The 14,282-nt window shown below is 41.8% G+C and overlaps 2 protein-coding genes across 3 annotated transcripts; one reads left to right on the top strand and one right to left on the bottom strand.

Annotated features, from left to right (window-relative positions):
• Positions 1-410: 410 nt before the first annotated feature.
• LOC120449835 (putative polypeptide N-acetylgalactosaminyltransferase 11) lies at positions 411-2,343 on the top strand. 2 transcript variants are annotated; one of them, XM_039632484.2, is made up of 4 exons: positions 414-469; positions 527-704; positions 758-1,523; positions 1,598-2,343. In XM_039632484.2, the coding sequence occupies exons 2-4, from the start codon at positions 589-591 to the stop codon at positions 2,210-2,212; spliced, it is 1,497 nt and encodes a 498-aa protein (XP_039488418.2). In that variant the 5' UTR covers positions 414-469; positions 527-588; the 3' UTR covers positions 2,213-2,343. The 2 variants fall into 2 exon arrangements, with proteins under 2 accessions (XP_043862049.1, XP_039488418.2); XM_044006114.1 differs by having other exon boundaries at positions 411-704.
• On the bottom strand, positions 2,288-4,162 carry LOC120449836 (putative polypeptide N-acetylgalactosaminyltransferase 12). Its single transcript, XM_044006113.1, has 2 exons — positions 3,069-4,162; positions 2,288-3,008 (listed from the first exon to the last, which is right to left on the bottom strand). The coding sequence occupies exons 1-2, from the start codon at positions 4,155-4,157 to the stop codon at positions 2,406-2,408; spliced, it is 1,692 nt and encodes a 563-aa protein (XP_043862048.1). The 5' UTR covers positions 4,158-4,162; the 3' UTR covers positions 2,288-2,405.
• Between the last annotated feature and the right edge of the window lie 10,120 nt (positions 4,163-14,282).

Genomic DNA, 14,282 nt, shown 5'->3' with positions numbered 1-14,282 from the left:
TCTTATACGCTGAGAAAGTTTTCGATTCGGTGGCTCATTGAGCAGATCATGTTCGGGCATATTGAAATTTCCGAAGACCATTGGAGTGGGTTTCAGACTTTTTGCATTGAAAGTTAGCGACGAATGACTTTAATAAATCCTGTCTTAAGTCAATATAATATACTGGCTTTTTGAAACAAAAATGAATTAATTAAGTTTTATTTGTATTTCACTTTAGTCCACATAGTTCTTGTTGTTATAACCAATCTGTTTATTTTCAGATAATAAACTGTCTTAAAGATACATAGCATGTTTATTGTGCCCAAATAAATATGGAAATACCCTATCGAATGAATTTGTTCCATGCAAACCGAATTAGCAAAACCCTTTTACCATTTTTTTAATAATTTCTTCAGTCCGGTTTTAATCACAATGAAACCATTACTATTTGGTACACCGTGTAGCTGTGCGATCTTCATTTTGGCATATTGTATAATTTCTGTATTTTTATGGCTTTTGTATACAGATAACTTATCAAATCCCATAGTTGACTTTGAATACTTTTCAATTCAAAGTCTTGGCGAACTTGGAAAAGAAGCACATTTGCAAATGACAAAAACGGATTTAGTAGATGCCGCACTACAGAACGAAACATATCAATACAATGCCTGGCTCTCTGAAAGAATTCCGCTGAAACGAGCTCTAGAAGACTATAGGGATCCACAGTAAGTACAGCAAGTAAACCAATTTATTTTCATATACTAAATCCTTTTTTTAGATGTCGCAAGATCAACTATAGTTCAGAAAAGAGGGTTACTGTTAGCATAGTAATAGCCATCCAAGAGGAGCATCCTCACACTCTGCTGAGAACCATCTATAGCGTTATTGCGCAAACATCACCCTCTCTACTCACAGAAATAGTACTGGTTCATGATGGGCATGGCGATACAGATCTTATCGAGCACATTCATCAAAAACTTCCCATAGTTACTCAGCTGGAAATGGAAACTGTGAAGGGAATTATTCATGGTCGTTTGACTGGAGCTAAAATAGCCACTGGAGATATTCTCGTATTTCTCAATGGCCACATGGAGGTCACAAAGGGTTGGCTTCCTCCTCTACTTGAACCAATACTCTCCAACAACCAGACTGTCACTGAGCCCATTGTAGATGCCATATCTAGAGAAACGTTTGGCTACCAGAGGCTGGTGGAACCTAAGCAAATGGCATTCGACTGGCAGTTGGACCACTTTTCTCTGCCCCTGGATCAGCACTCGTGGAATAACCTTCCCAAGCCATACCCATCCGCCCAACTGGAGGGTCCTGTTTTCGCCATTGATCGCAGGTGGTTCTGGCATCTTGGGGGATGGGATGAAGGACTCCAGGATTACGGGGGCGATGCCCTGGAACTCAGCCTCAAGGTGTGGCAGTGTGGAGGTCTCATCCTGGCCGTTCCCTGTTCACGAGTAGGAGTTATCCATAAAAGCGATGAGCTTGAGGCCCAGATGACACCAAACAGAAATCCGAGCTTACAAGTCCAAAAGGTTGGTTACCATCACTAAACTATAACTTTTTCTTATTTTATTCTTTTCTTTTTTGGGGTTCTTATTAATTGCAGAACTTCAAGCGTGTTGTAGATGTCTGGTTCGACGAATATAAGCTGCACTTTTATCGATACAATCCCAGGCTGAGAAACCTTACTGCAGAATCGCTGGACAAGCAGCGAGATTTACGACGTCGCCTGAATTGCAAGTCCTTCGGATGGTATAGAAGCCAAGTGGCGCCACAAATCAGGAACTACTATCTTCATGCCGGACTTTCGAGCTATGCGATAGGTAAAATAATGCCATTTGTGGCGCCACATTTTTGCTTATCCATCAAGGGAGGACTTCCTGTCATAAGGAAATGCAACTCAACTAATTCCGAGGAATGGACTCTGACGTCTCGTTGTCAACTGAAACATGGTAACATGTGCCTGGATGTGGACTATGAAAGTAATGTGCGGGCTACGAAATGCTCTAAAAAAGTGCCGAAAAATCCCTGGCACTATAATTACCTGCACAGCTCATTTGTCAGCAGCGGAAACAAATGTCTGGAAATCGATGTCAATAAAGTCGGCCTGATTTTAAGTGCTTGCGATTCCAATGTGACGGAACAACGATGGAAGTTCACTGGAGAGCAGGACGCCTTAAAAGACCACAGCAAGGACGTTTGCTTAAGTGTAAACCACTGAACTGAAAGGATTTCTTAAATTTTTATTTGATCAATTCTAGTTTTTAATTTACAAGAGTACTTTATGTTTATTCCGTTAAAGATACAACTAAAGTTCAAGAATTATAGTTTTATTAAAACCACTACCTATTAGATCCTGAGTTATATAGCTTATAAGCCTGCGAAGCTTACCGCTTTCACAAGGTAGAATCTATCTATCTTGAAGTATGTACTGATTGCATTACACTTAGATTAATGTTATCAAGAATCCATCTTTGCTTTCTGTTCGTTGCATTGCAAAAATTCAGAAAAATATTGAGCTCATCTGCGAATTCTAAACACTTTGTATTGCTCACTAGATGATTGTTTACCGAATCATAATGCCATCTTTGCCGGCCTCCTAAACTGTGGCAGAGATTGTAACCCAACCTTAAATCGGGCTGCACTTCTGCACAAATATTTCCAGCTACGCGTAGATCCTTTACATAGGTTAATGTCCAGTTTTGAAGAGTATTATTTGCACTGCAGCGCTCCAGAAATAAATGCTGACTTTTTGCCTTCATTGTCAAACACTTCTTGGGAAATTCAAGGGACTTTACATGTCCTGAAGCATAATCCGTTCGATTAAGAGCCGTAACGTGGTTAAGACCTGGCGTAATGTCATTTATAAACACTTTTAAGGACTGGCACTCGTATTGCTGATATAGTTTTCGCGGTTCGTGGAGATTGCCCTCTGAGATATTCAGGAGATGAGGCTGGTATTTATAAACAACCGATTTTAGATCCCCAGCCCACACTTCTATAATTCGTTTGAGGTTCTGAGAAAATGAAATATTAATAACAATTCGACATTGATTTATTTTTTTATTTGTACATACCCTTGATACTTGGTCACCCATTTTGTAGAGATCCCCATATCGCTTTAGGTAGTCCTGGTCCTTGGGCTGCAAGTGTCCAACTCGGGAGCAGGGAACTTGAACTATTCGCCCACCAGTACACCACACTTTGAAGCTGAGCACCAGCTCAGCAGCTCCAAAGCCCCGGAGCTCTTTGTCGAATTTCGAGAGGTCCTGAAACCAGAGAGCTCGAATGGCAAAGACGGAAGTCCTTACGGCAGCAACCTCGTAGGGTCTTGGAAGGAACGACCTCCTCTCTCTGGACAAAGGAACTTCCCGACGAGTTAAACTCCAATCGTAAATTCCTCGCCTTTCTATAGATCGCTGGTAGGCCAAAGTCTGCTCGTCCAGATTGTCCAAAATAGGAGTGGCCAGGGTGAGACTCTGCTCCGCAATGGTATCCAGTAGTGGAGGTAACCAGCCATTTGTAAACTCCACTTGTGCATCCACGAACACCAAGTTCTCGGCCTTGGCTTCGTAGGAGGCCAAAATGCGTGCCTTGATTAAGCCCACCTGTTCAGGCAGGTGAAGAATCCGCGCTTTTGGATGAATATACATGTGCACATAGTTGTCGAAGGAGAAGAGTGATAGTTCCTCTTTCCAAAAGTCCGTATCACTGTGATCGTTCACCAGAATAAGCTCGTTAAAAAGGTGCTTTGGAGTTCTCTCCATCAAACTGTGTAATGTTCTCAGCAGAACTACCAGCTGCTCGTTTCGGAATATCAAAATAATACTGGCTGGTTTCATCTCATCAGAATCCTCATCGTATTCCAGCTCCAGGCAGCGGGGATCTCGTAAGTCTGGCAAAGAACGCCGTAGTGGAATTCTTTCAGCCAACCAAGCGTTATATAAGTAATACCGCCAACCCTGCTTATATGCATGGATTTCCGAAGATGGAACACTTAAATAGGAGGCAGTTCCATTTTCACCCAATCCCGGATGAGAAAGCGGTCCCATCAGTCCATCCCAACTGCTCAGATCTCTGTGCAGGAGCAGGAGCACAATCAGGATCCACAGGTGTAAAACTACGTATTTAAATAAGTAATTTAAGACAGTCGCGGAAACTTCCATGTCTGACCAACTGATTATTTAATATGTGAAATTGTATACAGACTCTTAAATAATGCATGGTTGTTTAAAAGCGTAACATTTTAGTTGAAAGTGGAACAATTTTACGAGAATTAAGTTTTTGTTTTATAAACTAGAAAGATCGCACTAGAAAGTATTCAGTTATTATAAGTCTTTAAGGGTAAGTCCACTTAATATAGAGGATATTATGCAGGTCACGATAATTTTTTTGTATTTAATAAAACCATTTTAAACTCTGTAAGTTCGTATATAATAATCTACCACCACTCCTCGATCACAAAATAAACTTTATAAGAATTTGGATCAAAATTTACAATAACATGATTTTCTAACCAATACTTTTTTATCTATGATTTGATTTTACTTAAAACAGAAAACAATAATAATAACTTAGAATTAGCGACAAGCAAAAATATTTGTCAAACAAAAATATCCATTTTCGTCAGAGATAAATATATTATATTTCCGAAACGCGGTACTCTATCCACCCATTTACCGCAGCAAACCGCAGCCACTACAGCGTTTCCACACCCCACACCTGTCACATACGTGCGCATTATGCATCCATCATTACTCATGCCATAAACGGAATCCACTTAATCTCGCAACGAAACATCCAAACATTTATTAAAGACATCGCACGTTGAGGGTTGCCAGCCCGGAGATCCACGGAGTTTCCCCCGAATCTTGAAGATATTCAGGCAAAAACTGCAACAAAAGGTACAATTTATAGTTCGACACCCTCGACACCCGGAAAAGTCCAACCCCCAACATTTTTTGGGGGGTAGCGCACGCCAAGGACGTTGGGTGGGTGGTTCGAAAATGAAATTGCTGCCGCCCCAAAATTTGGCAAAGACCTTGAAAAAAAACCAAAGAACAATGTGGAAGGGAAGGTGCTTTGGGGGGAACGGGGGGCTTGGGTTGGAGGTGAGTGATAGAACTTTAAGCTCAAACGCCCGGCCGTATGCAATGAATATTTACGACTAGGTCCTCTGAGGATTAGATTGTCGGGCTTTTGGGCCTGGGGCTTTATGCAATTGTGCGCAAGTAAAAATCTAATTTATCCACCCACCACCCAGCCAGCCGGCGTTTTGTTTGACAATTGCCTGAAATGATGGCAATGCATTGGCATGAGTTCTCCGCTCTGCACAGCTCTGCCGGCACGTAATTCTTCCGGTCCTTCGATCTTCCGGGGGAATTCCCCCACAAAGCAGGCGAAGCTGGAAAAATCGCTTCGCTTACGCATATCAATGCACCCTTTTTCGGACTACCGAAGTCCGAGGATTTGGGGTGGCTCTGCCAAGTTTCACGGGGTGGGCGACTGCCGGGTGCGTTGTGGGTGGTGGTTCGGTGGCTCAGTGGTTTGAAGGTCCCAATCCTCATCATAACACCACATGTTCCGAAATTCAGCGGCGACGTGGCGTCTACTTCATGTAGATTTCTATCTATTCTATTGTCTGACTTTGTCGCGTGGTAAATTTCGGCATTCATTTCGTTTGATGAGGCGCAAAGTTGTGGAATTTATTGCGTACGGGAAAGAAGTTAAGTGGATTTTACGTAAATTAATGAGTTTCCATCGGGGGTTGATGTCAGCCGGAGGCTATTTAAATAGCTATACAGGATGTTGGTCATGGGTTGAGGAATGCTGGTAGTGCGAATGATTGCATAGGATCGCTAACCAGATCGCTGGAGGATCCCCCTGCAGTTATTGCTCTGCTGATTTATGCTGCAAATAATAGACATCAACTGAATGCCGTAAAACATTAAGAGCGCCATCAGTTGGACATTCTTCGGTCTCCAGTGGGGGTACACGGAAAAAAAAAGGAAAAGTTTGGTCAGAGTCACATAAATTATTTTTCAAATTTTAATTGACCTCTATTGCTTTAAAAGATAATTCTGAATCCAAGAACAGTTTGTCTCATCTCTTTTAATACACTTAACCAATTCATTTCTAGAACCTTTGAATGTTTTTCTGTGTAACCATCATAGTGGACACACAAAGCACCCACAATAAATTTCACTTATCAAAGTTTTCGCTAGCCGGCGGAGACAAAAATGGAGCAAAAGGAAAGACGCGACGAGGGCCATTCGAAAAAGAGCTGAAAAGAAACCACGACGACGACCAACTTTATTGCATGGCCCCAGTTCAGATACAGATACTCGCCCTCCACGCACAGGAGGCTAAAGACGACCGACGACGCCAGGCGGCGGGAAAATTAAATGTCTTTTGTCAACAGACGTTGCAAAAGGAACACTGGAGCACCAGGAGTCGCTTGATGGAGGACTTGGACCGGAGGAGCGGGATCTGGCCGAAAGACAACGAGAAGCGGACGTACAATGACGCACTTTTTGGCCAAAAGTTTGCCCACTCTGATATGCATTAAAGCCGAGTCGAAGAAGGAGGTGGATGCCGATGGCCGATGGTCGGTGGTCGATGGTCGATGCTGTGACTATGGCCAACTCCAATGGAGCGCAGAGCAATCTCGCTGTGCAAACTGGCATCATAATGGGCCACTTATCATGGCAATCACTCAGCAGTCAGTCGGGGAGTTTGCCTCTGCACTGGGAAAAATACCTCCTGAATTGGTCGGCAATTCGAGAATGGTTCATGGTGAGATGGGTCAGGCTCTTTCTATTTCAATTGTAGAATTTCGAGCAACTCACATGCTAGCTTAACTGATCTGAGACTATAAAAATGGAATGGTCTATCAATTTACATATAAAGAAATTATTTTTAGCAACTTTTAATCAGATTGATACGAATTTTCTCCCTGTCTCTGCAAGGAGTGCAACTCCAGAGCTATGTTTACGGACACCCCAGAGCTGCGCTCCCAACTTTGCTTTACTACTTTCCGATACTCAATCGCCATTTGCCTTTTAATACTTTGGGCAAACACATTAAATGGAAATTTCGTGCAAGAAGACCAACACCACCATCCTTTTGGCTCAACTGAGGAGCTGAAGAATAGAATGTCCTGGGGGTAGTGCTTTTCCGACTGATTTTCCGAGAGTGAGGGTGAGCCATGCAAAGTGCCGGCATTTTTGGCAAACAGCAAACGCATTTTTCATGTGACATTTGCCAAAAAGGAAAAAGCGAAACAAACTTTGGCCCAAGCGTAGGACTTTCAGCCGACTGTTTGATCTCTTCACATTGCATTGCTTTTCATAGTTTTTTATTTTTCCCCCATCTTTGCCGGCCTGGGAAATCCTTGCGTCAATATGCCCGAAAAACAGTTTGGACATTTTTTCTCGTTTCGAGTGTTTTATAAATAAAAGTTCGCTTTTTCTCACTCTGCCTGGATAACTCAGAGGAAAAAATTTCTGTCTGTTTACTTTGAAAATTGCTGTGATTCGGGGCAGTTGGTTTGCATTCCTTGCGAGCAAGAACAGGACCAAAAAGGGAGGAACTCAAGTGGAGTCTCTTAGGGGGGTTTTAAATTGAATGATTGTTGAATTAGCAGATTAAAATTATTCGCTCTAAGGAGGATTTCCATGACGAGAAGCTTGCAGTGTGCTTGCGTTTGGGATCAAATGAATTTAAGGTCTACATCACATCTTGCTTTATTCGGCAAGATTATCAGACAATTATTTTGACATTTGTAAAACATTAGATAATTATTTAATTTCAAGAGTAATAGTCATTCTATCTTATATACAAACCAATCGATTATTCCCGACCATAGCTGTAGTGGAAAAATAACACTTACATATAAATTAAATCCGATCTAATTTGGGACCCAAACAGAACTAGAAATAAATGGAAATTCAAGTTCAAGTTGCCCATATGCCTCCTTTGTATCTATATCTGTTCAGGCATTCGTATCTGTATCTGTATCTCTATCTATATCTGCATATTTGTACATGCATTCGAAGCTGCTGTTTAGGACCCGTCTTTCGGCATCGGAGAGTGCCTAATTAATTGTCAAACATTGCGCGCTATGTGACGTTAATAAATGTCAACTAAATGAGCTGCATGTACGGCAGCCAAGCGAGGCGAGACGAACTACTGATATGGATGTGGTTCGGGACTCGGGACTCGGAGATTCAGGAGCTCTGGAGGAGGAGGAGGAGGAGGAGGAGGGGCTGACTCTTATGACTCCCTAAACAGATGCTGATGATGCAGACTGGGGCTACTTAGTGGCGTTGCCAATGCCACATGTTGCACTCGCCGCCGAAAACAAATGAAAACTATTTTAAGCCGATTGTCTGTCGAGTGGCAGGCAGGTGTGACTGAAACTTTGTCGGAGCACTGAGAAAATTATCTTCAAATGTGATCATTTTTGAAATCATTATAAATTTTTTAAAAGAAATTGTACAGTCTCTTACTGTGTAGTTGTAAAACAACAGTAGTATTGAGAATCAATGTCATTTGTATTGAGCTGCGGAATCGGAATAGTTTGAATAAATAAATAGTTTTTCTTGCAGTGCAAATCGCTCTCCTTCGAACCAGCCCCCCCTCTCCTCGGTCTGTTTACCAAATTAGATGCATTTGAATTGATGTGCGTGCATAAATTACGTCTCAAATCCGAATCTCACATCGACTCTGGTTTTGCTCGGTGGGTTGCTTGGGTTGCTTGAGTTGCATAGGACTGTGGGGTGGGGCGATTGCCTGTGGACAAGTTTAAATTAAATGTTTAACATTCAATCAGGGACGGCGGCCAACTCAAACCACTCGTTACTTCAGTTCAACCGAAACCCTATGTTTCTGAGCCGGCAGTTGAAATGCATTTGTAAACTTTTCTATTTGTCAGATGCGAGATACCAGTTGGGATACATAAACTTATTCACCCTCTCACTTCTAAACTTGCAATCAAGGCAACTTCCTGCCTGCCGCTTTCACACTTTAATTTCCGGTCTTTATTGTTATAGTTTCTTTGGGTTTGTGTTACGGTTTCGGCTTGAGTTGAACTGAGTTCTGGTTGAGTTCAGCTGACAGGCTTTATATGGCTCAAGTGGTTTCGGTGATCTGTCATTCGTAGAGGGCGGGGCTGAACTCAAAGTGACTAGGATGTGGACAACCGCGTTTTGGAATTGAAAAGTTGGACAGGAAAATTAATTAACATGAAGGCGCTTAGCCGAGAAGACATGGAAAATGGGAATTCGGCAAATTGTCTGGGAACTTTCATATTCGGCTGGCTACATGTATCGTAGAGGATATTAATTCATTTAAAAAACTTGTATTTTTCATACCAAAATTTTAAAATATAAATAAAAAAGAAATATAGTGATACTATATACACTAGTAAAGAGTTGTTAAGTCAAAATTTAAATCATAGAAATTTAGACGACTAATACAAAAATGAAAAAATATCTAAACATTTTTCAAAAGTGTGGGCGTGGCAGCTTTGGGCGGTTTGTGGGCGTTAGAGTGGGCGTGGCAAAACGGTTTTTGGCAAATTGATAGAAATTTACAAAACCAATACAAAAATGAAAAAATATCAAAACATTTTTCAAAAGTGTGGGCGTGGCAGTATTGGGCGGTTTGTGGGCGTTAGAGTGGGCGTGGCAACATGAATCGACAAACTTGCGCTGCGTCTATGTCTCTGGAGTCTGTATGCCCAATCTAAACTTTCTAGCTTTTGTAGTTCCTGAGATCTCAGCGTTCATACGGACGGACAGACAGACAGACGGACAGACGGACAGACGGACAGACGGACAGACAGACGGACGGACAGACGGACATGGCCAGATCGACTCGACTATTGATCCTGATCAAGAATATATATACTTTATATGGTCGGAAACGCTTCCTTCTGCCTGTTACATACTTTTCAACAATGTATACCTTTTCTACGATAAGGTAAATAATGTAATGCATTTAAGAAATACATTTTATTGACGACTTTTCCCCATTCTCTCGACCAATTATACAAAATAAAAACTGCATGTGCTACCGTAAGAGATTAGTCCGTAAAGTTATAAATAAGGTTTTTTTGTTTAAATTTTCCAGAAGCGGCTTTCAACAAGCTTTGGTAAGTGATCACCTCTCACTTGAAGCGAATTTAAGCTGCAGCAATGGCACAACTTTCCCTAACTTCCTGGTATATCATTGACATATCATCCAGCTGAACTTTCGCATCTGGCCCCGGGCAGACACACACAAAAAATGAGTATACTCGTATATAGTAAAGGTGGCTGGCAAGCCGAATCCGCTTTTCACCTGCATGCAAAGCCACCGAGGAAATCTCCTCTTACCTTGGGTCATTTTCAGCAAGCCAAGGAAGGGTTTAATATGGTGAAACGGGGGGATTCCCCGGCACCGCACACTTAACCCACCCGCACACACTTGTCTCATTTGCTATTTGTTTTACGCTGAAAGTGCGAAGGCGGCGGCGAGGTGTGGGAAACATGGGTATAAATATGCGCTTGGGGTTAAATTCTATTTGAACTTTCTACATCCGTTTTTGTGCTGGTGAAAGGAGTACTGCAGCGAACAGGGGGCCATGGAGCATTTCATTCACACTTTCATTACAGTCTGTAGAATATATTGCACCCCCGGGACGTTTGTCACAGTCACAATCCGTAGAAGGAGTCGGAGCACTCGGAGTCCGAGTTTGAGTCAAAGTCAGCGATGGACCCTCAAACTGGTGAAAGATACAAGTATAGTATTTGCATTGAGATTCGCCTTTCAGCGTCTGCCATGCGGAAGTTCTCTGTGGCAATTGCAATTGCATTGGAATTTCAACTTTTCTCCAGATATGCACCTTTAGGTATCTCGTCCATCGCAACAATGCGGCGCAATTAGTTGATAGCACGCCTCGTGCAACTCATTTCCCGAACAACAACTGGGAAAAATAGGAAAATACCGCCCAGTCACGCGGCCACATTAATCAACATTGGCTTCACAGTCGCGTTGCAAGTTGCACGTTGCACGTTGCCATTGCCAGTTCCCAGTTGCATTCCACTCGGATATAGGTGCCGGGCTCTGTTCGGTATAGCCCATCTCAGCCTTCTCAGTCAGTTCCGAAGATTAATTAAGGTCAGCAGGGAGTTCAGGCTCAAAAGAATGCCGCCTTAGACGGCTGACCTAGTCTAGTCATGCCAACTAATATGGGAAGAGCCGTGGAGCCTCTTCTCTCACTTCCTTTTCACCAAATTTAATTTCAGGCCCTCTGTTCTTCTTACACTGTAAAAAAGCACTTCTAATAACACAGCGACTTTGGGTAAAGACTGAAATTCAAGATCTGCCTTAAACAGCAATCTTCCAGAATGCCCTTATAGTAGGCTATTTGTATTATCAAAACACATAAAAAATGTACATAAAAATGATGGCAGCATTAGGAAAGCAACAATTAATTATGAACATAAGTGATTGTGTTAAAAGTTGTATTAAATGTCATACATCATTCCGATATATGACAAAGTGCTGAATTACTAATGATAACCGAATATGTATTTACACTTTGTACCAATAAATTAATTAGAGTGTTATAGCATTATAAATAATCATTTATGCATAAGTAATCATAGACACTCACAATCTATAACTATGTTTTAAATTTTTTAAGTAATTAGCCTAATATATTTTTCTTAGTGTGCAGAACTAGCCCCACAAACAGTAGCCCTGCCAGAGATCCGCTTCCAAAATCTGACTTGAAGACTTCCTGATGCATGTCGAATGCAGCGTAATGAGCGGGGGGTGGCTCACCATATGTGGTCCCCATTTCCACCGTCCATCCATGTAGTTAGCGGCGAAATCTACGATGAAATCGACTTCAGGAGTCATCAAACATCATCAATTTAATCAATGGTCAGCCCACTGGGGTGTCCTTGGCACGAGGGGGCGAAAGTGGGAGTCGCTGCACTTCCAAATTGCAAAGTCAAGCAGGCTGAACTTTTTCTGGGGGATGACCCGGGAAGCTTACAAGTAATCAAGGGTGGCAATTTTAAGACAAATCCTTGGGGTAAGGTGTTCCCCGTTCCCCCGAACAGTGCCAAGGATTCAATGGATTCATTCGGATTGGATATGTAATGGAGGGGGGTTTGCTGTGGGGTGTCGCTTCTGTCGCCCTGAAGTACGTGATAAGGGCATTAATGATGGCTAAGCCGCCACCTTCCGACAGCCAAATAAAACTTGATGAGTTTCAATTATTCTGCAGACGGGGAGGCCCTCGATGAGTAGTCGAATTTGGGCTTAGAATGCTTCTTTGATGTAATAACCTTCCGTTCATTTCTTTGTTTTAGATCTATGATAACCGGAGTCATCAGCTATATTGAATGAGTGCTTAATGCAGAGAAGAAATTTAATAGAGTCTAATTTGTGGTCATTCGTTTTAAAAGAAATATTCTTCAATATTAAAAATAAGCTCTGTTGCCGATGCACAAATGTAAAAGAAAGTTTGAAGTGGCCGCACTCTTCACTTATTAATTATTAGTCAAAGGAAACTAATTGCTTTTCGCCGTTTCATAAAATAATTTGCAGTAAAAGGCATCTTTCGCTGGACACATTCAATAAGGAAATTAAGAGGAAATACGAATGAAGCACAAAGTCCAAGGTTTCTATCAAATAACTTTACGGAAATGAATTCCTTAATTTGGCTGTGCAATCCAAATAAATTAGGCTACCAAAGCCTCGCATTTCAAGTCCAGTTTGTGGACCACAAATTGTATCTAACGATAATTTTCGGTCAAGTGGAGTCAACATCCATCAATGCAAGGTGCAACTTGCAGCTATGCTTTCATTCTCAGCATCATTACACATTCTAACCGCAGGATCGCAGTCAGACAACATCCTTCTCACATGGAATTATCAAATTGCACCTGCTGAATTCATTAAATTTGGCTAACGATCTGCTTGAAAGGCTGCAAAACAGACCCAAAAAAGGAAGCATCATAAAAACTAAAGCCGAAATACTTGTCTTCCACTGGTTAAAGTGCTACACATAGCCCAGCACAAGCATCATTAATTTTGCACGTAATTATGTGAGGCAAGTGGTAAAACACCTAACCAAAACCCAAACCAAAAACCCGGCCAACCGGCCAAGCTGCAAAAACACAAAACTGTAAATCAGTGCAATTAAATGCGACTTTTCAACAAAATGTACTGAAAATTTATGACAACAAACGAGACTAATTACGCGACGAGGAACAAGAAACCGAAACGAGCGAGAATCTGATGATGAAGTTGGGGCGACGATGAAGACGGCGACACTATAGATACTGCGAAATTGAAGGCAATAAAATTTCGTTGGCCAAGAGGCGCGACAATAAAGCCCCAAACGAGAGCAGAACTATCATTAATCAAGGACCTAATGAGAGCAGACGAGCCAGGGAATATATATCTAGTCTGGGCAGGAAGGACTTTATCGCCAACTCGTCATCGATATGTTGGCCAGCAATACATCAAGCCAAAAGCATCCTTCGCAGTGAGGCACAGCCCACTTAACTAAACTGACAGTTCAGCTGCTACAATTTAGTCGATTAACGTCAGATCAGCAGACGATCCTGACTTCTCCAATCCCAATCCGTGTTCCGAGGGATCAGCCCTCTGCGATCGTTCCATTCCTCCTTTTTCCATTTCTACTTTGGCCCTGGCAACCTGTCGTCATCAATTTTGTGGAGTCGTCTGGACCCAAAAAAAGTAGTGGCAGCTGTTTGGCCTGGTCAACAAACAACGGCCAAAATCACTAAGTGGCCCTGAGTGCCGCAGGTAGCCAGACGGCAGGAGGCACGATCATTGATCAATGATCATCGGGACAAGGGCCATCCGGCACAGGTCGCGATTGTACACTCAGAGAAAATGTGGATCTAAGTGAGTAACTTCACAGCAGTTGCTCTTTAAAGTAGTAAAATCGAACTTTTGTTACCCCTTAAGAAAAGATGAAAATATATATGTTACTAAACATTATATTATATATATTTATATATTATATATATTTATCTCTAGAATTCTTATGCATTTATTTTCATTAATCCTACATTATACTATTCATTAATCGATTGAGTATTTAGCCTTTCTTACTTACTTTTCACTTTAAGTAATGCATACAAATCTACACACTTAACTGGAGTACCAGTCAAACTTTTTGTTGAGTGTTTTATTGAACCCAAGCAGTGCGCAGGTGACTTTTTACCTTCATATATTCCATTTGAATTATGAAATTATGC

The sequence above is a fragment of the Drosophila santomea genome, chromosome 3L (assembly GCF_016746245.2).
Source record: "Drosophila santomea strain STO CAGO 1482 chromosome 3L, Prin_Dsan_1.1, whole genome shotgun sequence".
Lineage (NCBI taxonomy): Eukaryota > Metazoa > Arthropoda > Insecta > Diptera > Drosophilidae > Drosophila > Drosophila santomea.
This window is presented reverse-complemented; position numbering and strand designations above follow the sequence as displayed.